Here is a 26,105-nt window from a genome sequence, read left to right as displayed (position 1 = left end):
ATAAATTTATTCTGTTGATTTTTATTTTTTTTCATGTATTTTTTAATCGATTTTGTTTTATTTGTTATTTTCCATCAGGTGAGAGACCATGATACGTGTTGTGTTGTTGATGGTCCTGCTGGGAGGTGAGTTACCTGTGAGAACACACACGTGTATATAATATTATTATTATTAATAGAAGTAGTATTGTTGTTGTTATTATTTACCTGTGTGTCTTTCTAATCCCTGTATAATATTTGGGTTTATATATATATATATATATATATATATATATATATATAAATATATAAGAAGAATTTCTGAGCGTTTGTTTGAGATGTTTTGTATGTGTGATGTATAATTTGGTTGAAATCTTGTGTGATTAAAGTGTTAAAGCGTGAGGTGATGTAACACTGGGCTGTTTCGTTGTGAAGATAACGGCGGCCATGTTTGCGGTTTGTTTAGGCGTGTTTGCGGCGCCGTTCGCCAAGCCGGAGCAGGCGAAGCGCTTTATCCGTCAGAAGAGGCAGATCGGCTACTGGGACCCCAACCACTCTCAGAACGTGTGGGGCTACACGGTGCAGGAACAGGTGAGATATCCGTACGCAATCCACACGCAATCCACACGCAATCCACACGTCATACACACGCAATCCACACGCAATCCACACGTCATCCACACGTCATCCACACGTCATCCACACGTCATCCACACGTCATCCACACGCAATCCACACGCAATCCACACGCAATCCACACGCCATCCACACGCCATCCACACGTCATACACACGCAATCCACACGTCATACACACGCAATCCACACGCAATCCACACGTCATACACACGCAATCCACACGCAATCCACACGTCATACACACGCAATCCACACGCAATCCACACGTCATCCACACGCCATCCACACGCAATCCACACGCAATCCACACGCAATCCACACGTCATCCACACGCAATCCACACGTCATCCACACGCAATCCACACGTCATCCACACGCAATCCACACGTCATACACACGCAATCCACACGTCATACACACGCAATCCACACGCAATACACACGCAATCCACACGTCATACACACGCAATCCACACGCAATCCACACGTCATACACACGCAATCCACACGCAATCCACACGTCATACACACGCAATCCACACGCAATCCACACGTCATACACACGCAATCCACACGTCATACACACGCAATCCACACGTCATACACACGCAATCCACACGCAATCCACACGTCATACACACGCAATCCACACGCAATCCACACGTCATACACACGCAATCCACACGCAATCCACACGTCATACACACGCAATCCACACGCAATCCACACGCAATCCACACGCAATCCACACGCAATCCACACGTCATCCACACGTCATCCACACGTCATACACACGCAATCCACACGTCATACACACGCAATCCACACGTCATACACACGCAATCCACACGCAATCCACACGCAATCCACACGTCATACACACGCAATCCACACGCAATCCACACGTCATACACACGCAATCCACACGCAATCCACACGTCATACACACGCAATCCACACGCAATCCACACGTCATCCACACGTCATCCACACGTCATCCACACGTCATCCACACGTCATCCACACGTCATCCACACGCAATCCACACGCAATCCACACGTCATCCACACGCAATCCACACGCAATCCACACGTCATCCACAGGCAATCCACAGGCAATCCACAGGCAATCCACACGCAATCCACACGTCATACACACGCAATCCACACGCAATCCACACGCCATCCACACGCCATCCACACGCCATCCACACGCAATCCACACGTCATCCACACGTCATCCACACGCAATCCACAGGCAATCCACACGCAATCCACACGTCATACACACGTCATCCACACGCAATCCACACGTCATACACACGCAATCCACACGCAATCCACACGCCATCCACACGTCATCCACACGTCATCCACACGTCATCCACACGCCATCCACACGCCATCCACACGCAATCCACACGTCATCCACACGCAATCCACACGTCATACACACGCAATCCACACGTCATACAAGTGCAATTCGTACGCAATCCACACGTCATCCACATGCAATTCGTACGCAATCCGCACGCAATACACACACAATCTGCACGCAATCCACACGTCATACACACGCAATCTGCACGCAATCCGCACGTCATACACACGTCATCCATACGCAATACACACGTCGTACATGTAACCCGTACGTAATCCCCACATAATCCACACGCAATCCGTATGTAAGCTGTGATATATCAGTGAAATGGTGTATTGATGATAATTAAATCTGATGTGTATACACAGTGATGTTACTGTTATTTTAAAACACTGTAGGCTTTTAACAATAGCTGTTAAAAATGTATAGTTTTATTACGCTATTAAAGAAACACTAATCTAAATCAACTTTATTCACCGTGTCATGTTTGCTCGTGTATACGTGATCACTGTGAACAAGAATTTCAACCCATTTCTCTGGACTGAAAACATGAAGGCATGTTTACTCCAAACTCACTCGCAGTGGAAGTCTAACGGCAGGCGTCAATCAACCTTTAAATATATCTAACTATAAAACATCAGTGGTGTCACGATGGCGCTGTGGCGGCGATGTGCACGGAGGGCCGGAGGTCGCGCATGTGCACGGAGGGCCGGAGGTCGCGCATGTGCACGGAGGGCCGGAGGTCGCGCATGTGCACGGAGGGCCGGAGGTCGCGCATGTGCACGGAGGGCCGGAGGTCGCGCATGTGCACGGAGGGCCGGAGGTCGCGCATGTGCACGGAGGGCCGGAGGTCGCGCATGTGCACGGAGGGCTGGAGGTCACGTGAGCACGAACCAGAGCGAGCACGAACCAGAGCGAGCACATGCTCGCGGGTCACGTAGGAACGATGGAGACTTTGTTTACAATGGACACGTGCGTTTGTTTCTGTTTTTGTCTCCGCCTTGTTCAGTCATTGGTCGTATTCCGAGGGTGTGTCTTAATTGTTACCAGCTGTCCGTGTTGAAGGTAAATTCCATTTGTTATTTAAAGCCCCCGTGTTGCTGCGCACGTCGCGCAGTATTAGATGTGTAAATGTGTAAACGTGCCACGCGGTAGTGTTTCCAGGTCCTGTTCTAGGTTCATGTTTCATGCCTCGGTTCTAGTTGAATGGTCGACCCCACGTATGTGTTCGCCACCTTCATGCTGAGCGGTCTTGTGCTCGTGTCCTGGTTTTGTTTCATGCCTCGAGTCTCGCTCCATGCTTCAGACCTGGGGCTTTTCAGTAAAAAGTAGATCCTTTACGTTGCACTTTTTTTAAAAATAGGATCTGCAGATTCACCCCGCTACAAAAAAGCATAAAGTGAAAATGTGTTCAAATTCCACACACACACACACACACACACACACACACACACACACACACACACATACTTTAAATGAAAGTGTAATGTAAACATCTTGTAAACATCTTGGTTTATGCTAGTGCTTATTGGAACTTAATCATACAAGCACTGAATCTGTTTGTGTGCGATTGTGTGCGATTGTGTGTGTGTGTGTGTGTGTGTGCGCGTGTGTGTGTGTTAGGCTAATGAGTACTGGACTGCGTTGAGGACAGACGCTCAGTATTACATGGACATGGGAAACCTGGTGTTTGACCGCTCTGTGGCAGAGTGAGTGACTCTAATCTGTTCCTACATAGACTAGTCGAGTGATATGTTAACCAGGCACCGCTACGAGGATGTCGACTGGTCGGGCGGTGGAGAAAACAGTAAAGAACGCAGCTAAAATGACTTTGTTATTCTGAAAATATTTCACACTAGACGAAGCTGATTCTACCGTCACCTGCACGAGTGCGAGCGACTCGTAACTTAATCCCAGCCACTACTGAAGGAAATCCTCCCACGGTTACTTTTAGAGCTAAATAAACTGTGTTCAGGTTTTCCTTGATGTCGACGTCTCTCTGCCTCTTTATTCTCCTCTCCTTCTGCAGTGATCACTACAGGATGTACATGGAAATGCTGAGGAATGCAAGAGCACATCTCGACGCGATCTCCGGCCGACAGCGATAGATCAGACGGATTAGATTGATCGGACAGTGATGGATGATTCGGTGATGGATCGCTCTGCTGATTCAGTGCCGGATGGTGAAGCTGCTCTTTGTTGGATGCTTTTCTAGCGTAGAACTGCAGAAATTTCCGTTCATGTAAAGCTCGTTCTGTTGGTCGTTTTATTCTGTTCCATATCGCAACACGCACCTGATGACACAGGTTACCTGACGCAGGTGTGTTTGGAGCTGGAACAGACCGCGTTCATGAATATATATTGAGATCCTCTGGCCTTTAGGTTAGGAAACATTTTTGAACAGAAAATAATAAATTCATATCGTCTGCTCGCACCCAGTGTCTGAAGTCTCTTGTTTAGCACAATAATAAGATTTGAGGAGGGTGTTGAAATGCCAGAGAGGAGACATCTACTGTTCCGGGGTGGTACTGCTAGTAAAACAAGAAACTAAGCATTGTTTAGAGACCTTTATGCAGGTTTCAATTCAGAACTTCTAAACAGCTCAGCTAGCAAAACTAGATGATTTTATTTGTTCCAAGTTTAGGTTTCTGGTTTATTTTATTGTGAATTTTTTATTAGCAAAAACACAGAGTACATAAAGTACCTGAGTGTTACCTTTTGGCTAAAAGATTTGCAGTTTGTGTTGCTATTTTTGTGTGTGTATATACAGTAGAATCAGCAACGCTATTGGGGAGCCATTTGGCTTTCCATACACCCCTCCCTGTCACCCTCCGGTGTGTGGAGGCAGATCTGGCTGAAGACACCAAAGCATGCTGGCCAAGATCCCCTTCTGTGATAGCGAATCGGTTCCCAAACGAATCGGTTCTTCTTCTTTTTTTTTTAAAAGACTCATTTAATTCATTAGTCGAATGAATCAATTTGTGAAAGGGAGGACATAAACACGCATGCATGTGGTGGAAATGAGATCAAATTTAGCCTGTACAGTATATTTACTTCTACATTTTATTTAACACGCAGTTTATATAATACACAGCGCCTTCAATTAATATTGGCACCCTTGGTACGTATGAGGAAAGAAGGCTGTGAAAAATTGTCTTTATTGTTTAACCTTTTGACCTTTTGTTCAAAAAATTCACCAAAAAATATATTTTTTGGGGGGATAAACCTGTGTTGTGGTTGCAATTGTTTGATATCCGTGAGAGCAGAGTGTTTTTGTGAGGTTTTTTTTTTTTTTTTTTAACAAAAGATCAAAAGCTTAAACAATAAAGACAATTTTTTCACAGCCTTCTTTGCTCATATTTAACAAGGGTGCCAATATTAATGGATGGCACTGTGTACAAGATTTCCACAAAACAAAAGGCTTCAGATTTAAAATATTTAAATCCTTAAATATAGTTTTAAGGCTAATCTACCTCTAAATGCAAGCTACCAAATGACAAAGAATTACAGTTTTGCATGATATTTTAGCATGCAGATATGAATAGTGAATCAAAAGAATCACCTCACATGTGTCGGTTTTGGTAAAACGCGTTTGTTCAGAAGTGTCGACTCAGTGAAGTGACTCGTGATGGAGATCTCTGACTCCTCCCTGTGCCAAGTGAAACAGACGGAGCGGACCGCAGGGTGAGTGCAAACATCCCTCTCTCTAACACATCTTACCCATTAATTCATCTATTTTCATTATAATTCTGCTTCCGCTTTGATGTTTGATGTCTGAGAATCATGTCACGTGCGCACACGTTTCTGTAAATGATGCTCTGTTGTGTTTGGCGTTTTTATTTCGTGATGAGAGATTTATGCGTCATGCGAAGCGTGTGTGTGTGTGTGTGTGTGTGTTCGTTCGTATGTGTGTTCATCCGCTAATTAGCATGAGATGATGCACTGCGCTCTCGCGCGTTTGTTCATTAAAGATAAAAGCTGTTATGCGGTGTGGAGGCGCGCGCGATGGACGCCATGCGGAGCATCACTTCTAATTATGAAGAGTGAAACGGTGCAACATCAACAGTGGATAGGAAGGAGAAAGGACACACACACACACACACACACACACACACACACACACACACACAGAGAGAGCGCGGAAGAGAGCTGAAGATGCCTTAAAACATGCAGTCTGCCTGCTTTTTTAATTTGTGTGTGTGTGTGTGTGTGTGTGTGTGTGTGTGTGTGCTGACACAGCATCATTTCATGACTGCATGTTTGTGTTCCTGTTTGTTTTTTTCCCCAACCCCCCCAGCAGTCCTCCTTGTGTCCGTGGAGCAGATCAGTGATACTCAGAGCCAATGGCGAACCGAGGGCCGAGTTATGGCCTGAGCCGCGAGGTGCAGGAGAAGATCGATCAGAAGTACAACGTTGAGCTGGAGACTCGACTCGTGGACTGGATCATGGCTCAGTGTGGAGACGACCTGCAGCGCCCACAACCTGGCAAACAGAACTTCCAGAACTGGCTCATGGACGGCACGGTGAGGGAGAGGAACCGCCATGTCTGTGTCGGGCGTTTTAAATGTGTAGCAGTAGTGAGACAGGGCAGGAATCTTCTTAGAGCCGAGTTTAGTTCCAGGAACATTTTTTCTTTAAAATTTTGCTTCAAGGATGAGGAACACTTCTGACCGGTCCAACAGGGGCGACACCAACCCAATAATAACCTGGGTTTAATTACTGAAGTGTGTTTTATACTACAGACATCACACAGGCTTCACACAAGTGATGAGTCAGAAACGTGTGTGTGTGTGCGCGCGTGTGTGTGCGCGCGTGTGTGTACACACTTCTACTGATATGCACATTCAGATGATATATAAATCTACATTAACAAATTATTTTTACAATTAGTATTAGTGTTTATTTTTAAAAAAATGTATTTTATTTATATATATATATATATATATAGAGAGAGAGAGAGAGAGACAGTAATAAAAATGATTATATATCACTTTTATAACCTGCCACAAAAGCACAAGAAATAGTAGATAATTAAAAAATAAGGAAAAGCAGAAGAAAGTTTTAATGAACCCTTTACTGCATGGTGTCGCCGTCTGGCAATTATTAATTGAACTTCGATTTTTTGATCGGCAATAATACAAAACTGCTGTTTTCTCATGTAACTGTAAAAAGAGGGGTTTTAAGTTCGACATAACAAAAAAATGGCTGCTCACACTTCCTTTTCTGCAAACACACGGCATGGTGAAGGTCATCGTCAGATGGCTCTCAAAATTTTATTAAAAACAAAAACATAACTTTTTTTTTTGGATGTAAATGTAATAATTCACGCAGTAGAGGGTTTAGAAAAATAATAAACAGCAGAGAAAAGAGAAAGAAAACATTACACATATGTCCATGTGCCCTTCAACCAATCAAACTTCACGAATTTACAGCAAAGCGGAAAAAAAACTATTAACACACACACACACACACACACACAAAGAGAGAAGTTGTATAGCCGTGTGTAAGTTGTCTAACAGTTTGCGTCACCGCTGCTGTTCTCTGTAATGGTCACAGTTCCTGCCGTGTTGTACAAACACCGAACAGGAACTTGTGCCAAGCTCTTCTTCAGGACGGGTTCAACTCTAGTTCCTCAAATGGTTCCAGAACTTCAGTGTAAACACACACACACACACACACACACACACACACCCCTATTCCTGACCCGATTTCAGCTTTCTGCTTATCCGCGTCTTCAGGGTGGATCAGGACGAGACGGCAGCGCGGGTCGTAGTTGTATAGTGAGCAAAAACGGGTGATTTGGGACGGAGACATTTTTATTGTAAATGCTGATTTGTTTCACGACCGCCGCTCTCCGTCTCTGCAGATTCTCTGCCGACTCATTAACAGTCTTTACCCGAGCGACATGCAGCCCATACAGAAGATTCCTGAAACCAAGATGGCCTTTAAGCAGATGGAGAAAATCTCTCAGTTCCTGCAGGCTGCAGAAGGTTATGGCGTTACCAGAGGAGACATCTTCCAGACTGTTGACTTGTGGGAAGGTAACACACACACACACACACACACACACACACACACACACACACACACACTCTCTCCAACCACAGTTTGCTTCACTGACTGCACTCTAGCAGTTATATGACTTTTGATGTAGTTCCTTTTTTCACTTGTGAAGTTGGAAGCGGAAAACAATGAAAATTGGGGTTTTGTGATAATCCTCATACTAGTTAATAAATAATAATAATAATAGTTTATTTTTATATAGTGCCTATAAAGTAGCTTATCAAGGCACACTACACAATAAGAAAATATCAAGAAAAAAAAAAAGATAAGTGACTTAAATCCAAAATGGTTATACGGAATAGTTGCGCTCCTCTAACTAGCAACAAATCACGTTTCCTAGCTGGATCACGACGAAGAAACCTGCCTCGACTCGGACTGACTCGGCTGAAACACTGCGAGGTCGGACGCGAGGCGTTTCAGGTTACAGTACATCAGCATCATGAATTCTGCAGAGCCGGGATAGGAATACAGATTGTGTGATATGAACTCGCAATGTCGGAATCGCGAGACGTTATCTCAGCATTGTGGGAACTTTAGTCAAAATTGCAAGATATAAAATCACAATTACCTTTTAATTTTTTTTCCTCCGCAGCAGAAGCCTCCTTCCATACCGCAGATGTTGATGTTGAACTGTTTTATGTGAAAAAGGAGCTGGGTTTTGTGTTTTACCTTATTTTATATTTGGTCCTTATTCTGCTTCTGTGAGAGGACATTTTGTCTCTAACTTAATGAACGTCCTCCATTTTGTTTTCTCCTTTACTGTAATGTGTATCCATCCCCTCTTCTGCCTAATCCTTTACGGAGCAGTTTTAAACACTTGTATTTTTCCCCATTTTTTTTTTTTTTTTGGTTTGTAGTTGCCATTTTACAAGATAAAGGTCCCACAACAGCAGGGGTTTTGTGTGAGACTTGCTGGCTTTGGGATAAAGCGCTTGCCTCTGAACTTGAAGGTTACATCAGACCCTGTGTAAAGTGTGGGTGATAGATCAGACCCTGTGTAAAGTGTGGGTGATAGATCAGACCCTGTGTAAAGTGTGGGTGATAGATCAGACCCTGTGTAAAGTGTGGGTGATAGATCAGACCCTGTGTAAAGTGTGGGTGATAGATCAGACCCTGTGTAAAGTGTGGGTGATAGATCAGACCCTGTGTAAAGTGTGGGTGATAGATCAGACCCTGTGTAAAGTGTGGGTGATTAAAAAAAACCCAACAACTTAACAACACTCCCTATATATGCAAATTAATTCGAACCTCTCTCTTTGACCTGCATAACCCCCTCTGTCCTCCTGCCCCAATCCAGGGGGGCAGATGCCCAGACATTACCCCCCACCTTGGTATCTCACCCTTCTAGCCATCCTGCACCTTCCATGCCATTGATTCCTGAACCTTCTACGCTCATATCCTGGAGTCCTGTCTGGGATTTGAACCAGTGACCTCTCAACCCAGAGGCAAAGCTCATCCACATGAGCCACAGGTTTTATAGAACTTTTCACTCTTGTATATTTAATCCTCAACCCCAGTTACAGCAAAAACACAGAATTACACCATTGATGTAACACACCAATTATGCTTTGATGGAATCAGATGGCATTTGAAAAACCGTAAAAACACAAGTAGTCTGTGTACAATTCTGAGCAATAAAGTGTATATTTCCTGTCAGCGGGTCTTGGGGTTGTTACCCAGACTCCTCCGTTCCTGCCCTTTACACACGGCGTGTACTAGATAGACAGATGCACTTCATTGGTCCCAAAGGAGAAATTTTGCTGCCCACTCGTTGAACAAGTGACGTCCTGACCCAGAGGCCAAGCTCGGCCAATCGAGCTGCAGCATCTCACACATGCAGGAGCTTTCTGTGTTCTTAGTCTGATAATAAATGGCTTTAATCCAAACAAGCTCCAAGATTCATTCATCGTCAGTAAGCGCTTTATTCTGATCAGGGTCCTGATGGATACTTTAAGGTTTTGAATTTTGTAAGGATGTAGATTAAGGGTGCCAGAAATTCCAGACTTCAGTCCTGTTGCTAGGTTACATAACGTTAAACTTGGATTTACGTTTAGCTTTAATTCTAATCTTGAAGCTGAAGAGGTTTAAATCAGCAGAAGGTTCACCTCTGTATGTGGTGAACACACACAGGCTTCCAATCAGAAGCTTTATTTTCACACACAGCTTCCTGTGTGTGTGTGATGCAGTGTGTATAATCATCTGTGATATGTGTGTGTCACAGGGAAGGACATGGCTGCTGTCCAGAGGACACTCATGGCTCTGGGAAGTGAAGCTGTCACCAAAGACGATGGTTATTACCATGGCAACAAGGACTGGTTTCACAGGTGTTACCCATAATGCAGTGCTGCCATAGACCTCCTGTAATGTTGATGACCAACCTGTATGAGATGTAAATGTAAAAGGATAAAATGGTAAAAATGTAGTTGGTAGTGTGAAAGCAGATTACGTGCACTCATGCAATCCCACAATGCAGTGCTGGAGTTTAATGTCCAAATGATACAACGTGGAGATTTCAGAATACCCATAATGCAATACTGCTGTTTGTAGGGAATAGCAAGTAGAGAGTATGTTATTCATTGTGTTTCTTCCGGCTTATCTGTGTGTGTGTGTGTGTGTGTGTGTGCGCAGGAAAGTTAAAGGCCACAGGAGGGAGTTCTCAGAGGAGCAGCTGCGTCAGGGTCGCGCTCTGATCGGCATGCAGATGGGCAGTAACCGCGGTGCGTCTCAGGCGGGTATGACGGGCTACGGCACACCACGACAGATAATGCGCTACGACTCGCCACGCCGCGACGGGGAACAAAGCTCCCCCTAAAACTCCCCTCACAATGGTACAACCCAGAACCCCAAATCAGATCCAGAGCTCTTCCTTTTAAATTATGTTAAATTTTTCTTCGCAGATTTCTGTCCATATTTATTTTCTCACTATAACGATTCACACCTCGTGCTCCTTCAGCAATGAAAGAATTAGAAATAACCCAATGTTTTAAAATTATATCGCGAAGTACAAAACTACCACGTGTTTAACATCGAGCTGCTAAGTAGCTCGCTAATTGGCTAAATCTGTTCACGTGCGAGTCAGTGACCTGCTCTCTTTGTATGTTGTTTATTCTTTCCCCAATTTAAGGAAGCAAAAGATCGCCCTTCTTTTTTCTCCTTCTTCAGAGAACAGTAAGGATTTCTGTTAGCAATATATAATTAAAGAAAAAATGAAAGACTAAAACTTTTTTTTTTTTTTTAAAAAAGGACAGAAAAGTTGTTTTTCTTTAAAATGCACGTGTGCATGTGCACATGGACAAATCATAAACAGAATAAATTTACCACAGAACAGGCATGAAAACAAATAAAATCATTTTAAAAATAAAATAAAATAAATATACGTCTAGCAGAGCGTCTGGCCCCAACATGGCCTCCTAGCTAAAAAATCAACACCGTGGGGTTTTTTTTTTCAATACTACAGCTCAGGGGAATGAGAAATCTATGGACGAATAAAGACAAATCAGACTCGCTTTAGCTCACATGCTACAAAGGTAGCCGTTAGCTTAACCACGTGTACTGTAGTATCCATGGAATAAATATCGCACTCGAAGACTATGGATCTGGAATTAGCTGAACATGAAGAGCTCATTTCTGGATCAGTCCTCAACATCAAACATCAAACAGCTTCATGCTAACAAGCGTACATACCGGATGTATCCTGATATACGTATAAGAAGAAAGAACAGAAGGTGCCGAGTTATCTAAGGTTATGAAAACAAAGCTGTGAAAAACATTCCTGTACAAGTTTAAGAAGTCTGGCACAATCACCTTTAGTGCTAGAAGCTTCCAGAAAGTATCATAAGAGTGTGTGGTTAAGTAGCTAAAGTTAGCATAGTAGCGTTTCACTAGCTAGCAAAAGTCACCACAGGATTTTGTTTCTACATGGCTAAATTTACCACAAGAGGTTACTACACACTAGCTAAAGTTACCAAAGGTTTCATGCTAATTGGGAAACTTACCAGTAGGAGTTTATTGCCAACAAACTGAAGTCTAAACTTACCCCAAATATTTACTGTTAACTAGCTAAATTAACCACAAGTAGTTACTTTTAGCTGTCTAAAGGTACCACACCTAGTTGCTAGCTAAAGTTATCACAAAGTTATTGCTAGCTGAATGAAGCTTATTGTAAGAGAGCTACAGAACATTTTTGCTTAATTCACCACAGTTTACTGCGAGCTAGTTAAAGTTACCACAGAATGTTACTGCTGGATTTTTCCGGATCATTTAGTCTCCTCCTCAAAACGTTTAGAAGAAACCGGGTGTAAATTCTTCCTCAATGTGTGGCCTTGAAATAGGATACTGAAGGCTAGAACTTCATCATTCCCTGACAGAATGAATAATGTGTGGGGTCTTGTGATTTTTTAAAATTCTTATTTCTACATGGTACTAGACGATTACGTGATCACATCGTGTTTAAATTGTGGCGTCGGTGTGTTAAAAAGCCATAACGTTTTCCTTAATAGAAGCCATATGAAGCTGTTGCACTTTGGAGCCAGCTTTAAATGTATTTTTCTTTCAGACAGATTGCACTGTCATGCTTTTTGGGTCTAATTCCAAGAGAATGAATGTCACAATGATGTCATGCTGTGTCTCAAATAGTTTATGTACTACAACCTAGCTAAAGTTATAATAGGAATTTACTCACAGCTAGCTAGTTATCACAGGATTTTGCTACTAGCTAGTTAAAAGTTACCACAGGTGTCTCTTGCTAGTTAACGAACATGAATGCGGGATTTTCTTGCTAGCTAGCTAGTTAAAGTTACCACAGGATTTTGGTGCTAGCTAGCTAAAGTTACCACAGGAGTCTTCAGCTAGTTAATGAACATTAATGCAAGATTTTCTTGCTAGCTAGAAGAAAAATAAAAAGTTAAATCTACAACTCTTAAGTTCTCTCTAAGGTAATCCTTCTATGGAGAGCCCTCCCACTGTTTTTTTTCTTTCTCTACATTAAAGGGTTATAAGTAAAACCTGTTTAGGAAGCTAGGAACCCTTAACTCGCCTTTCTTCAACAGTTTCAGTGCATTTAGTTTACTCCCCTATTAAGACATGGATGATGTGCTAGAACCGTAGTGCGTGTACCCCTGATACATTGCATAACTTGGAGGAAGGGGAGGAGCTATAAGAGAACATTCGAAATATATTATTGCTGGAATTGAGGCGTTACTGCACTACACACATAAATCGGGTACATCGTTTAGTCCTTAAGTAGAAATCTTTCACGGTTCTGTAACGAAACCATTTGACAAGATTCCGAGTAAACACCGCTTTAGAACGCAAAACCTATCCAAAGAACGCTCGAGTACCGCTGTGGTTCCGTTCTTAGAACCCAGCGCCTGTTAGATGTCCGCGAACTTTCCAACATTCCAGAACAGATCGTTATGATGTCACAGCGATGGACGAGTGTCTATCGAGACGTAATGTGCTTGGAATGTCGTCTCGCTCACTGTTCCCCTCGCCAGTAAATCAAGAGCAGTACGTAGCGCAACGTAGGGAACCGAGCGAGTAATGGATTCTACGGGGGGGGGGGGACATTCCGTCGCATAAACCCCGTCACAAACGGTGATACAATTGAGTCGGTTATATACACTTGATCGTAACTGCAGTCATGGTGTGTGTTCTGAACTTATAAATACTAATTTTACGATTGTAATTGTAGGAAGTTCATTTTAAGCACATCGTGGATACGTTCAGTGGATGTGTTTAAAATGAAACCCAGAGAAAATATTATGTAATTGTCGTTGGCAAGCAATATATATATATACATACATACACACACACATACATATATATATATATATAGCATCAGTGTTGTTCATATGTACATTTGCTCTTGAATTTCCCTCCACACACCCCAATGGTTTCTTTAGAGTCGCATGAAAATATTTAACTGATCTCACACGCCAAACCATGTACTGTATTTGTCTTTTTACACTGTTTTGTTTTGGGGGTTTTTAAACAAATGGTCTTTAAATGTAAGGAAAGGTGATGAAAGTCAAAACGATTGTGCGGTTTTACAGTATATAAAGAAAATATATTAGTTGCAGTAGGTATGTGCCAATTTCTGTTTGTGTTGTAAAAACTGTTTAAAAGGCGTATGTGTCTGTGTGAGTACAACGACTGACAGGCTTACGGTAAAAATAATGACTTTGCATTAAAAAGTACCGCAGACTCACCGGATTTTATAGAAGTTTCAGATCCGGTGATACTGTTTTAGCGTTTCAGACCAACATCGGCCGGTATACAGTATTAGATCGGTGCATCCTGTGTGATAACTACTAAAAAGGAATAATACGGTTGCATCACGTGTCAGTAATTAGAACACTTATCGTTGCTTCCTATCACTGTACAGGTTTAAATGCTTTGTGAAATGTCAATAAATTTGTTCGAATTCCTACCGATGTACTGTTTTTCATGCAGCATGCATGTGCGTGTGTGTACTCAAGGTGGCGCTATTCAATACAGTATGACCCTAGAAATACAGTACATCTGGCTCTTCTTGGTGAGTCGGATCATCTGACTCGGCTCCTCAATAAGAGTCGGTTCACAAACAGTTTTTGCGGTATTATGACCCGTGACTGTTCTTCTTTGGATACCCAAGTCTGGAATTGTTGAATGAAATCTTACTCTAGCTACTAATTAATGAAATAGCGTTACTCCAAGGGCTAAAATGGCCGACTCGTTCACAAACGACACGTCACGGGTGTACCGTCGTGATATTGTTCTCTCACAAAAAACAAAAGCTGTGCAGAACGTTGCGTCATTCCTACTCGATTTTATTAGCATTGTTATTCTTTGGGTTTTTTTTTTTTTTAAAACAACGCTGCTGGGGAAACTGCGCCGTCAATCGTTCTGTGAACTGACACGCCTCTACAGCTCAATCACATGGTAAATGTCACTCATCGTTTGTGTTTACCGAAATTATTTAAAGTCGCATCTTTAACGATAAAACATCCATGAAACTATATTATTAGCACGTCTAGCTGTGGATATAAACGTATAGGAGAACACACTCCGAGTGTGACAGAATAAGAAGGGGGAGGGGGGGGGGATGAAGCTTTTGTTCAAACAGAATTTTATTTGATAAGAATCTACGATGGCTGTAAACCCCTACTCTGCTCTCTCACACACACACACACTCACACACCACCTGAAACAAATTAGAACTTTATGATTTTTTTCTCTTGATTTCTCTCTCTCTCTCTCTCTCGCGGTTTGTCAAATAAAACAAAACGAAGTATATGTAACAAAACGAAGACGGAAACACGGAGGCTGGAATGTTTTCCTTGGGGCTTTTTTTTTTTTTTTAACTCAAAAAAAAAAAAAAAAACATTTTTATGGACTGCAGTGAAGTCAGGTGTCTGATCTCCACGGCTCGTTCGTTCATCCTTCTGTCTGTCCGTCCGTCTGTTCCTCCTCCGTCACCTCTCCACGCTTCTTCTGCAAAAATCGGTTTTAAAAAGGGTCAGGGGTCGAGCCTAGGCTCAGTGAGACGGAGTGACTCGGGGTGGAGGTGCGATGAAGACGAGTCACTCACCTTCAGCATGTTGTAATGTTCCAGGCTGCTGCAGTGTTGCGACTTGGCCTTTTTCTCGTCCGTGTAGAAAACGTTACACAGCTTGCAGAAGAAGCCGCTCTTGGGGACGACGTAGCTGATACCTGAGCGGCGGACAAAAGAATTCCCCTGAGATGATTTTTAAACAGCATTAAAGGAGTTCCCACCTACGCTGGCCTCGTATCACCTGCTTTTCAGAATATTTCGCTCCGAGAAATGAACACGTCGGAACGATAATATTCCTATCTACGACACCGATTTCACGCGTTTAATCACACACCTTCAGATCAAAAGGGTTTTAAGATCACGAGAAACATTTCAGTCGAGTGTCCACAAACTTTTATAAATATTATAAATAGTAAATGAATTATACATTTATTAATTATAAATAAAAATCAGCACTCGAGTAACTGCGCTACATTTATAGTAAGCAATCAGAAAGGTTACGATTAATTCCTTTGTTTCTCTCTAAATGTTTCATCACTACTACGGCGTTACTGCACAGTCTGACGCACACAGAACGTCTCTGAAGCGTGACAGAAAAAGTGCGGGGGCCATGAAGACGTGGGGTGTGAAGGTTGGAAGAAGGTAGAAGAACTCGAGTGTCCTACACAGAGCCCTGACCTCAACCCCACTGAACACCTTTGGGAGGAACTGGAACTGGAGTCTCCTCACATCAACATCAGCACCTGACCTCAACCTCACTAACGCCCACTTGCCACCACTGGGTGTCTCTTTCTTACCCACGGGGTTGTCGGGTTGGTAGGGTCCGAGGGGGGTCTGGTCTTTCTCCTCTTCCTCCGAATCTTCACCCTCGGCTGCAGGATCTCCACACACACCTTCAGAGCTGGAAACAGGACTGTGGCGTTCCTACACACACACATTAAAGCATATAAATATCTACATGTAAAGTCAGCACATTAATAATTTTGTATAATAAATAAATAAATAAATAACTCGGTGTTGTATTTACCTCGCCGCTGCTGTTTTTGGCCGTCTGGCCGTTCTCTCTCCTGTCCTCTATGTTTCTCCCCAGCTTCGGCTCGTACCAGCACTCAAACTTATCCGCTGGAGTCCTGAGAGACAAGACACACGCAGTTAAGTGTATAAATCTACTTTATATAAATGTAAACAGCAGGACAGTCGCATGCTATTCTCTTTGTATTCGGATAAAAGGGTTTTTATGTCAGGGAAATAAGGTGATATGAGCGTGTAAACAACTCGCATCCAGTCTTACTCTTCTATTATTCCCCTAACTACACTGAAATGTGAATTTATTTATTTATTTATTTATTATTATTTCTGAAACATTTCTGTGCATTCGTCTGTGTTATACGTGATGGTGAATCCTAGTGCGCATGAAGTGACTTTAGGTTCGAGGAAAGCAGCACACGTTACAGTTAAGAACTACGCACATGGACTTTTTATTATTACTATTATTTTTTTAAAACTCACCAGGGAATCAGAGAGTCTCCTTTCCTGCACTTAGTAATCTTTAGCGGAGTGCCGTAGAATTTAAGAGGCCAGGGTAAGTACCTCTGGATCATTTTCTCAGCCGCTTCCACTGTCTCCATTTGGATATAACACTGAGAGAGAGAGAGAGACGGAACATTGAGGTTTTGTGGATATTTAATACTTCTAATAGTATTAAATATACTAGATCTTTAACTCTGTATGAACACAACACTGAAACTCTCATGGCCAGCAGTGGAATATACATTTTAAATCACAATAACTACCTTGCCTTTATAATCATGGTGCGAATTATTGTATGAAAGTCATGCATTACTAAAGTAACACTTCATTTTTGATCGAACAAAGCCATGCGTTATTGTTACTTATTCTTACCTTATCGTTATATGCATTATTATTTATAATTAGATTGCTGTGTGTAACATGGGCGTGTCTTCACACACTCATATTCCTCTACAACGCTCTGACTTGTAAAAATCCTTTAATGGCTTTTACAGCATAAATCATGGACTTATAAAGAAAGAAATGGAGGGGTGTGTGTGTGTGTGTTCTTTACTCACCGTTCCATACACTCTGTTGAAGCAATAGGCGGTGATTTTCCCAAAAGGCCGTGCGAGTCTGAGGAGGGACTTGTCTGAATACTTGAAAGGAGGAAGCATGCTGATAAACAACGTTCTGCCACTGGGACCCTACACACACACACACACACACACGTTTACAGCACTCCGGGCACGATATAAAAAGTATAAATTGCAGATCTATGATGACGGCAGATGATAAGCAGTATCCGTGTTCATACCTCAATGGTGTGGAAGGCCAGACACAGCGACACGGACACGGGTCTCCCACACAGCTTCGACCTCTTACTGCTTTTATAGTACTTCACCATCTCGTGTGCTTTCTCCACAGATTCCAGTTCAATCAGAGCCTGAGGAGCAAAACACAGCGGTCAAACAAGACGCAACCGGGAGGAGAGAACTTCAGAACGTGAGATGCCACCTGAGCTGCTCCTGCTTCTGTTAATAATTCTATATTAAATGCTATTAGGTCACACTTCGGGGTTTTATACGGTGAGGGATATTGCACGTTCATATTTTAGAGATTTAGTTAAAATACACACACACCTCGTGTCTATAGTAGGAGATGGCGAAGTTGACCACTTCACCGAATGGGGCGGCCATCTTGAACAGAGCTTCTCTCATGGCTTTCTTACGAGTCTCTTTAAACTCGTTCCTGATTGGTCTCACAACAACCACCTTACCCTCCTGCATACGTGCACACACACACACACACACGTACATACACGTTACATATATATATATATATATATATATATATATATATATATATATATATATATATATATATATATATATATATATATGTTATAAAAGCTGTTCTAACTGGCTACAAGACTGTAAATTGGATTAGATGTGATTTTAATACTAACCTTGGGTTCGGAGGACTCTATCAGGAGGAAAAAACATAAATCAATTAATAATAATAATAATAATCCACAAAAACAATTATCCACACACACACACAATTGTAAATAGAGAGAGAGCAGTTTCTACCTAACGAATCTCCGGCCGTGTTGTCCAGCTCATCCAGAGTGACAAAGTCATCCATGTTATCTGGGAACTCCATGTCCTCCATATCATCCTACAGAACAGAGAACACACACACGCATTTTTTGTTATCTTTATTCAAATAATAACACACCTTCACCGAATCACTGCAGCCCAGCCTCCTTCACTGTGAGAAACAGAGGCCTAACCCACGACTGACATGTACATAGACCACGTCTCCTACCCCAAGCCACACCTCCTTGTGTTTAGTTAGAGTTATGAACAAACCTGTTCCTCCACGTCCTCCTCGGATCCTCGCTCTCCTTTACTCTCGTCTTTCCCCTCCTGAACTTGCGCCTCTTCCTCTTTCCTCTCCTCCTTGGCATCAACCTGCTCCACTCCTTCCTTCTCCGCCGCCTCCTCCTCCTCCTCCTTCTCTTGTACTTCTTCCATCTTCACGGCGATGCTCTCCGCTTCCCCTTTGTCTACCAGGCTGTGTTCTTCCTCCACCTGAACGCCTTCCTCGTTCGCCACATCGTCCTCCTTCATCTCGGCCTCCTCGCCTTCTTTCTTCTCTCCCTCCTTCTCCTCTTTTTTCTCCCCCTCCTTCTCCTCTTTCTTCTCCCCCTCCTTCTCGTCGGTCTTCTCCTTGTCCTTGACGTTGGACGCGCTCTTGGAGGAAGACGAATCGCTTTTCTGTCTGCTGCTGCTGCTGCTGTGGCTCTTGCTGGAGTCGGACTTTTTGGAGGAAGAACGCTCGGGGCTGCTGTCTCTGGAAACGAGTGACGCAAAAATTTTTTTTACATGGATAAGAGGAACAAAAAAACATTTATTTTCCGTGTAAAAAAAACAAAACAAAACAAAAAAACACTTAATGATGCTGCTATACATGCATGCGTCCACTAGAGGGAGTTCACTGTCTCAGAATCACTTATCATCTCTCCAAGTAGATGTTTCACTTATTTATTTAGTTTATTTATAATTTAAACCTGCTACCTAAATGCTAAGAAAGTGAAATTATCCCCTTGTCCTGAGTGTGTGTGTGTGTGTATCAGCTACAGTAATACTGCTTGGTTTCAGAAATACGTGTCCGACATTACGGACAAAACAAGCACCGAGAGTTAAAGTTTACTGCCCTGCAAGTACAATTTCTTCCTGTGTCTTATTAAAATCCAAATTAAGCAGGTAAAGCTAAAACAGTAATAATAAGAAGAAGAAGAAGAAGAATCAGCAGCTCCATTCTAACACTCAACGTTGCTGACTTGTGGAATATTTCCCGGTGAAACGGTGGTCATTGTTATGGTTATGCAGAACAGAGCGTCTCTTACCGTATGTTTGATCGGGAGGACATGGACACTTTGATGCTCTTGTCTTGAATCCTCAGTGGGTTGGAGTGATAGTACTTCACCATGATGTCCGCGTCACGCCAATCCACCATCTCTATCAGAGCCTAACACAGACCAAAAGAAAAAGGTTAACTTCAAGATCCGTAATAAAACTGTCCGAAAATAAAGCGGAACACATTTCATTCAGTCCTGAAGGTTGTGACGTGAAGTGTTTAGACTCTGTACCTTGTCTTCAGTGAATTTGGAATAGCGCACTTCCCCGAATAAAGCCGCCAGTTCCAGCACCTTGTCCTCGGTCTCTTTCCCCAGAGGCAGACGCGAGAAACACACCACCGACGGAGCGGACGACTTCGAGCGCTTCGTCGACGGCTCGTACGCTTCTGGAGGCTGTTGAGCACGTACGCGCACACACACACACACACACACCCAACCAGCACAGGAAAACAACGTTAACAATACCAACACGTGTACACACACTGACACGAACTCCCTCAGTCTGAAAACAGATCTTTTATTTCGGGTTTCTAGATTTCCAGAATAATCTCAGAACGTTAATTTTCAGAATAATCTTAAAAAGTAACTCAGTAGGTCACAAGCAGAAGTCACACCTGAGTCTACTGAAAGCCAAGATCAGCTGATTAAACAGGTGGAATCAGGTGTGAAAACCCGCACCCACACCGGCCCTTTACAGATAAGATCGGACTCCCCTGGATTAGATATCGTGATGGAATATATTTTTGCCGTATTAAAAAAAAAAAATTGTTTACAGTATCAGCATCAAGACATCATACTTAAATAAAATATTTATTTACTGAAAATATGAAGGATTAATTCAGTATTTAAAAAAAACAACAACACTAAAATATGTTTTTGATTTGTTCACATGTACAGTTTTGTTTTCTCATCCCAATTTTTATTTTGTATTTTAAAGTTTATTTTTTTTAGTAGATCATTTTAGTTTAAAATGATCAGAAAGCTAATCTTTACCCGGATTCATTCGGGAACGTCAGATTTATTGGCAGTGTGTAATGTTTATGATAATAACTGTAGTAATACGTGTATAATGCACGTACGTGGATGACCTCCACGGTCGGGGATAAACACAGACTGATGCGCTGACCCTTAATATAAGCGGGTTTAGTCTGATAGTGAGTCACCATGTCCTTCGCTTCCGCATGAGAGCTGAACTCCAGAAATCCCTAGAACACAGGAAACATGATATAAATAACGACGTGAACAGAAAGAACAGCAAGTTTTTAACACAATGACAGGAAACATGCTGTATTTCTTTACTATCTAGAATTATTTCTTCGCGTGTTATTACCTTAAAAGGGAAGATGAGATGCTTCACTATGGTTCCAAACGGTTTTCCCAGTGCCAACATGTCCGCCACGGCCATGCTGCCCATCGGATATTTGGCCACTACCACCTTCGTGAAGGGCTGAAAGTCATCGACATGGAGCAGAGAGTCAGGCTCAAGAGCATCGTCAGGGAAAATATACAGTATTAATGATTCATTCCACATGATTACTACATCATCATCATCATCATCATCATGTACCTTAGGAGGGTGAAAAAAACGCTCTGAAGTTGAGGACAGGTCTCCTAAAAATACACACACACACACACACCATGCATTAGCATCAGATATGAAGATAAACCTGTGTCAAGGAAAGACAATTAAAAAAATAAAAAAAAACACAGTTCACATAGAAACGGAAACTGAAAACAAAAAGGAAGGGAAGCACAGAGTAAATGCACAGAATTTAAAAAATAGAAGAAGGAAAGAAAGAAGACAAATGAGAGAGAATTAAAGAAAGGAAAGGAAACTTAAAAGAAAAAAGAAGGAAACAGATCAGGGCAAAAAGGATTAAAGAAGAGAAAGAATAAACAAAGGAAAAGAAAAATATTTTAAGGACAGAGGAGAAAGAAAGAAGTAAATAAAGGATTGATGAGAAAGAAAGACAAACGAGATAGATATAAAAGAAATAAATGGAAAAGAAAGAGCATACAGTAAATAAAAATAAATCTAAGAAAGAAAGTGCTACATTAGTAACTGATCTTACTTTAGAATAAACAGTTAAAACATTAAAAGCAGTAGAATAATCGTGTTGTGTAAGGACGTTTATTGGTTTCAGGTGTATAATAATGCGCTTTTTGGAGACCGGTGGCGTACCTGTGCTCCGTTCTGAACTGTAGGACCGTTTACTGGGCAGAGCCGAGCGAGAACCTCGACGAGACGAGTACGAGTCATCCCCTGAGCCGGACCTGCAGGAACACGGCGCGGTGGGAAATATAATCAACACAGTAGTGTTAGACTCGCAGCGTTATACTGTATACGAGACCGTTATTCAGAGTAACGCAAGAAAATAGTTCACTGCAAGACTACAGTTTGGCAATGAGCATACAGGGAAAGACCAGGCCCTTTGGAATAATGTGCTCTGGACACGGGAATCAGAGATAGAGTTGTCTGGTCACAGTAACAGCAGACATGTTTGCCAGAGACCAAAGACAGCTTTTCAGGAGAAGCACCTCATACCAACTGTGAAGCACGGTGGTGGAAATGTTATGGTTCGGGGTTGCTTCAGTGCCTCAGGGGCTGGACAGCTTGCGTTCATTGATTCAGCTATGAATTCTGCATCATATCAAAGAGCGCTTGAAGATAACGTGAGGCCGTCTGTCTGAAAACTGAAGTTGAACCGAAAGTGGACCGAAAGTGGGCAATGCTAGCTTCTGAAGCCAAGGGTGTACTTACTTTTTCCACAGAAAAATATCACATCTATTGATTCAAAGTTCATCCAGCATTTTTAAATCAACAGAACGACATATATATAATATAATATATCACACATTCTTTGCAATGTCTAAAATTAACGAGTATCAGTTTGTAAGCACAAATCGATTGCAACCTTCTGCAGGTTTTTTTTTTGTTTTTTTTTTATTTTTTCTGTGAGTGCTGACCAACAAATGGATTATACTGTATACTATGTGTAATTAGCAAATAAACAAAAAGTGTGATTTTATCTTAGCCACTATTATCAATACTCATGGTTTATAAATAATATAGAGAAGGAGCTCTGTGTTGTTAAGCAGCAGGGAAACTTACAGCATCATGAACTCTCTCCGTGCTTTGGTGTGTCGGATTCCCCGGATGTGACTGTGCCATGCCTGAAGAACAATCACACACAGACACACACACACACACACAGTGTGTTATTCTATATTGCACCTTTTTTGTGGAAAACTTCTCGAATTGGCGAAATTGCAATCGCACGAAATAGTCCTGAGAGATTTCAGCTATAATCGTGTTTGACGCGCATGAATCGAGGAGAGCTTTGGCTGAACGCTCGTCGTGAGTCTGCGTCAATTTTGAAAAACGTCGAGCTCGTCCGAACACTGCGGCGCTTGCCTTAATTTCCGCGATCGCAAACAGATACGCGAACATTCTTCAAATTGAGCTTGACGTAATAAGGAGATTATTTCCCCCAGCCCATTAGCATGGACATTAGCAAACTAGCTGTCCCGCGGGTTTGTCGCCGTCCTACTGGTGGAGTTTAGACGTGCGTCGTAGCAGCGCACATACACTGAGATTTCACGTTGAAATTTCTCGCACCGACACAACTGTATGACGTCATATCAGCTCAACGAATATTTTTACAATGTGCGATTTTTTCCCCCGGAACGGTGTAAAGTCGGCTTAACGCACGTTTCCACTTAATTCTACAAGTCTTTCCTTACCGTATATAACCGGACCATTTCTCTGATCGACGAATGCACTGTTAAGCGTGACGCTCGCCTGGATGATAATCACGGTAAGCAAGAAGTGATCGTACTCTGACGTGTTTTGATTTTTTACCTTGGAGCCATTGCTCTCAGTCTTGCAGAGTGTACAGATGTGCGGGAAAACCGTCGGTTTGTCATCGAACTCGTTTTCCTCTGGCGTCACTCCCTCTCCGCTCTGTCTCTCTCGGGATGACTTCCTCGTTCTGGAGTCCTTCCTTCCTCCCGTGCTCGCTCGCTCCGCCCTCCTGTGACCCTCCCCCTTCCCATGATGCTCCGGGTCGTGGCCGGACGCTTGACGTGAAGAACTCGACGCTGGCGGGCTTTCACGTTTCTCTTTTCCTTTTTCCGAAGTTTCCGTATCCTCGTCGGCCTGTTTAGGCTCCGCCTCCGGTTTGTCGCTACAGTCCGTGTCGGTAGCGGCGGCCGCCTTTTCGGCTCGCTTGGCTTTGAGCTGCATGATGAGATACGGTAAGGTTTCCACGCTGATCTCATTCTCGGGGATCTGAGCCAAAGCCTCGACGTCCTCCGAGCTCAGACCCAGAGCCGAGTACACGTTCTGAGCGCTCATGGGGGCTGCGTCGCCCGCGTCGCCCGCGTTGTCCGAAGACTCCATCTTCAAATCAGGATGCTGGAGTGGAGAGGAAATCCTCTCTCAGTGGTTACACTACGGGGACAAACAACAACAAAACCCCAGACAAACAGAAATAAATACATTATAAATAAACAGATAGCTCAAATATTGTTCTGAATATTATTGTGATCCAGGTTGAGGATGTTTAAAGATAAACAACATTTATTACATAGAAACAATTCACTTTATGCAGTTTAACTAAATGTCTAAACCCAATACATTTCACAACTAAATATATTACTACTAATAATAATAATAAACATTCAATTAAATCTCCTCAATTATTAACTCATGACGTTATATACCGGAGCAAAAATGAACAAAAACCATTTTAAAAAATTCTTTTTTAGGTTTTAATGTACATATTCCAAGAACAACAACAAAAAGGTCTTCTTTTTTTTTGCTAGTCGTTTAAGACACGCGCTCGCATGCTAATTTAGGTCACATTGTGAGTGTATATATACACACACCTCCACTTACTACTCAGAAATGTATAAATTAACAAAAAAAAAAAATAACAATTAGCAATTTTCACATATGGGTCGATAAATATTTATAATTCAATCAGATGTCTCGAGGTTTTAAAGTAGCTAGCTAACGCTAGCGCAAACACACCAACGGTTTACTAGCCAGCAAGATGCTAAACTTAAAGCTAAACGTTGGTTGTTGTGTGTTTTACTTCCATGTTTTAGATTAATTGACGATACTTCGCGTTTATTATCATTAGTGAAACTTTAGCGCCATTTGGATGAATAATATATATATATATATTTTCATTATTCTAACTCTAATGGAGAAAATAGCTAGCGTTAACTAGCGTAGAGTATACAAAAAAAACAACCTTGCACGCGAGCCAACGTAACCCAAATCGCTCCCTATTGGACATCTAGTCCCCTAGGTAGGGTTCAGGACACTTTCACTTCACACGCTATGTAGTGCTCTTGTGGAGGGAGTAGCGACCCGTTTGTATTTCCGCCACACATTGTGTTACAGATCAGACTAAAAATCCGATGTTCGTTTTAAATATGCGTGTTATAAAACTGTTATAAAACACAACCGTGGAAAAGGGTCATGAATCTGTGGTATTTTATAACAGATTGCGTTATGCGGTGTTATTTGTCGCGCTAACCTTATCTAGGCTAAGCTAACTGGCTAAGTAAAGCGTTGCCATAATGGTCATATTGTAAACAGTGAAGTAGCCGCTTTCACGCAGGCGTCATAAATGCAAACATTTCAAAAAAGAATTTAGCATAAATACCGAAGTGTGTTTGACGAACCCCTCTTTTTTTCGATATATGAAAGTACTCCACAAATATCCACGCAGCTGAAATCTTCACTTCGCCATGTTTTTGTGCACAGTGGGCCGAACTGCCTCTCACAGGGCTGGGCTGATTCACACCGCGATACCGGTACCGGCGATCAAATACTGCTGTCGATATCGATATTATTCAATAAGAGCCAGGAAAAATAGAAGGAAAAAATGTTCGACTGTACAGCTAGGAGACTGTATGTTAACATAAACAATTTATGGCACTAAAGCTGTATGCCTGGTACAGTTTTATTTTTTATTTCAGTTTGATTTGATTGTATTTAATAGCACTGCATCTACTCAGAATCGTATTGCTCTGTACAGTAGTTAACGAAGTTACTATTATTATT

At 42.2% G+C, this 26,105-nt stretch overlaps 3 protein-coding genes across 7 annotated transcripts in view; 2 read left to right on the top strand and 1 right to left on the bottom strand.

The window, feature by feature from the left end:
* LOC124626454 (uncharacterized protein C3orf85) overlaps positions 1-5,278 on the top strand; it is a 6,792-nt gene extending 1,514 nt beyond the window's left edge. For 3 of the 4 annotated variants that reach the window (XM_053677138.1, XM_053677137.1, XM_047151807.2), the window contains exons 2-5: positions 79-125; positions 445-569; positions 3,618-3,703; positions 4,024-5,278. In XM_053677138.1, coding sequence (XP_053533113.1) covers positions 89-125; positions 445-569; positions 3,618-3,703; positions 4,024-4,102 — 327 coding nt within the window. In that variant the 5' untranslated portion in view covers positions 79-88 and the 3' untranslated portion in view covers positions 4,103-5,278. Of the gene's footprint in view, positions 1-78; positions 126-444; positions 570-2,066; positions 3,060-3,617; positions 3,704-4,023 lie in introns of those variants that run through there. The other variant, XM_047151805.2, reaches the window with a different exon arrangement.
* A 65-nt stretch (positions 5,279-5,343) lies between these two features.
* Positions 5,344-14,487, top strand: tagln3a (transgelin 3a). 2 transcript variants are annotated; one of them, XM_017460282.3, is made up of 5 exons: positions 5,344-5,678; positions 6,295-6,517; positions 7,861-8,035; positions 10,279-10,381; positions 10,686-14,487. In XM_017460282.3, the coding sequence occupies exons 2-5, from the start codon at positions 6,338-6,340 to the stop codon at positions 10,867-10,869; spliced, it is 642 nt and encodes a 213-aa protein (XP_017315771.1). In that variant the 5' UTR covers positions 5,344-5,678; positions 6,295-6,337; the 3' UTR covers positions 10,870-14,487. The 2 variants fall into 2 exon arrangements, with proteins under 2 accessions (XP_017315771.1, XP_017315770.1); XM_017460281.3 differs by having other exon boundaries at positions 6,292-6,517.
* Positions 14,488-15,379: 892 nt separating this feature from the next.
* On the bottom strand, positions 15,380-25,849 carry zgc:152816 (uncharacterized protein LOC777712 homolog). Its single transcript, XM_017460166.3, has 20 exons — positions 25,705-25,849; positions 23,889-24,479; positions 23,139-23,200; positions 22,209-22,300; positions 21,594-21,637; positions 21,357-21,473; positions 21,106-21,231; positions 20,258-20,419; positions 20,015-20,136; positions 18,975-19,458; positions 18,693-18,780; positions 18,569-18,585; positions 18,243-18,383; positions 17,918-18,046; positions 17,679-17,807; positions 17,101-17,231; positions 16,619-16,721; positions 16,389-16,515; positions 15,628-15,749; positions 15,380-15,530 (listed from the first exon to the last, which is right to left on the bottom strand). Exons 2-20 carry the CDS (start codon positions 24,426-24,428, stop codon positions 15,474-15,476), a joined length of 2,793 nt encoding a protein of 930 aa, XP_017315655.1. The 5' UTR covers positions 24,429-24,479; positions 25,705-25,849; the 3' UTR covers positions 15,380-15,473.
* Positions 25,850-26,105: the final 256 nt, after the last annotated feature.

This window comes from Ictalurus punctatus, chromosome 28 (assembly GCF_001660625.3).
Source record: "Ictalurus punctatus breed USDA103 chromosome 28, Coco_2.0, whole genome shotgun sequence".
Lineage (NCBI taxonomy): Eukaryota > Metazoa > Chordata > Actinopteri > Siluriformes > Ictaluridae > Ictalurus > Ictalurus punctatus.
This window is presented reverse-complemented; position numbering and strand designations above follow the sequence as displayed.

What these genes read in the sequence shown, in the direction of transcription:
- tagln3a (XM_017460282.3), top strand. Translation starts at nt 6,338, where the DNA reads ATGGCGAACCGAGGGCCGAGTTATGGCCTGAGCCGCGAGGTGCAGGAG. An exon ending in ACTGGCTCATGGACGGCACG is followed by an intron (nt 6,518 to 7,860) that starts GTGAGGGAGAGG and finishes CCGTCTCTGCAG; the next exon opens with ATTCTCTGCCGACTCATTAA. An exon ending in GACTGTTGACTTGTGGGAAG is followed by an intron (nt 8,036 to 10,278) that starts GTAACACACACA and finishes TGTGTGTCACAG; the next exon opens with GGAAGGACATGGCTGCTGTC.
- zgc:152816 (XM_017460166.3), bottom strand. Translation starts at nt 24,428, where the DNA reads ATGGAGTCTTCGGACAACGCGGGCGACGCGGGCGACGCAGCCCCCATG. An exon ending in CGGAGAGAGTTCATGATGCT is followed by an intron (nt 22,301 to 23,138) that starts GTAAGTTTCCCT and finishes GTGTTCCTGCAG; the next exon opens with GTCCGGCTCAGGGGATGACT. An exon ending in GGAGACTCTCTGATTCCCTG is followed by an intron (nt 16,722 to 17,100) that starts GTGAGTTTTAAA and finishes CTTGTCTCTCAG; the next exon opens with GACTCCAGCGGATAAGTTTG.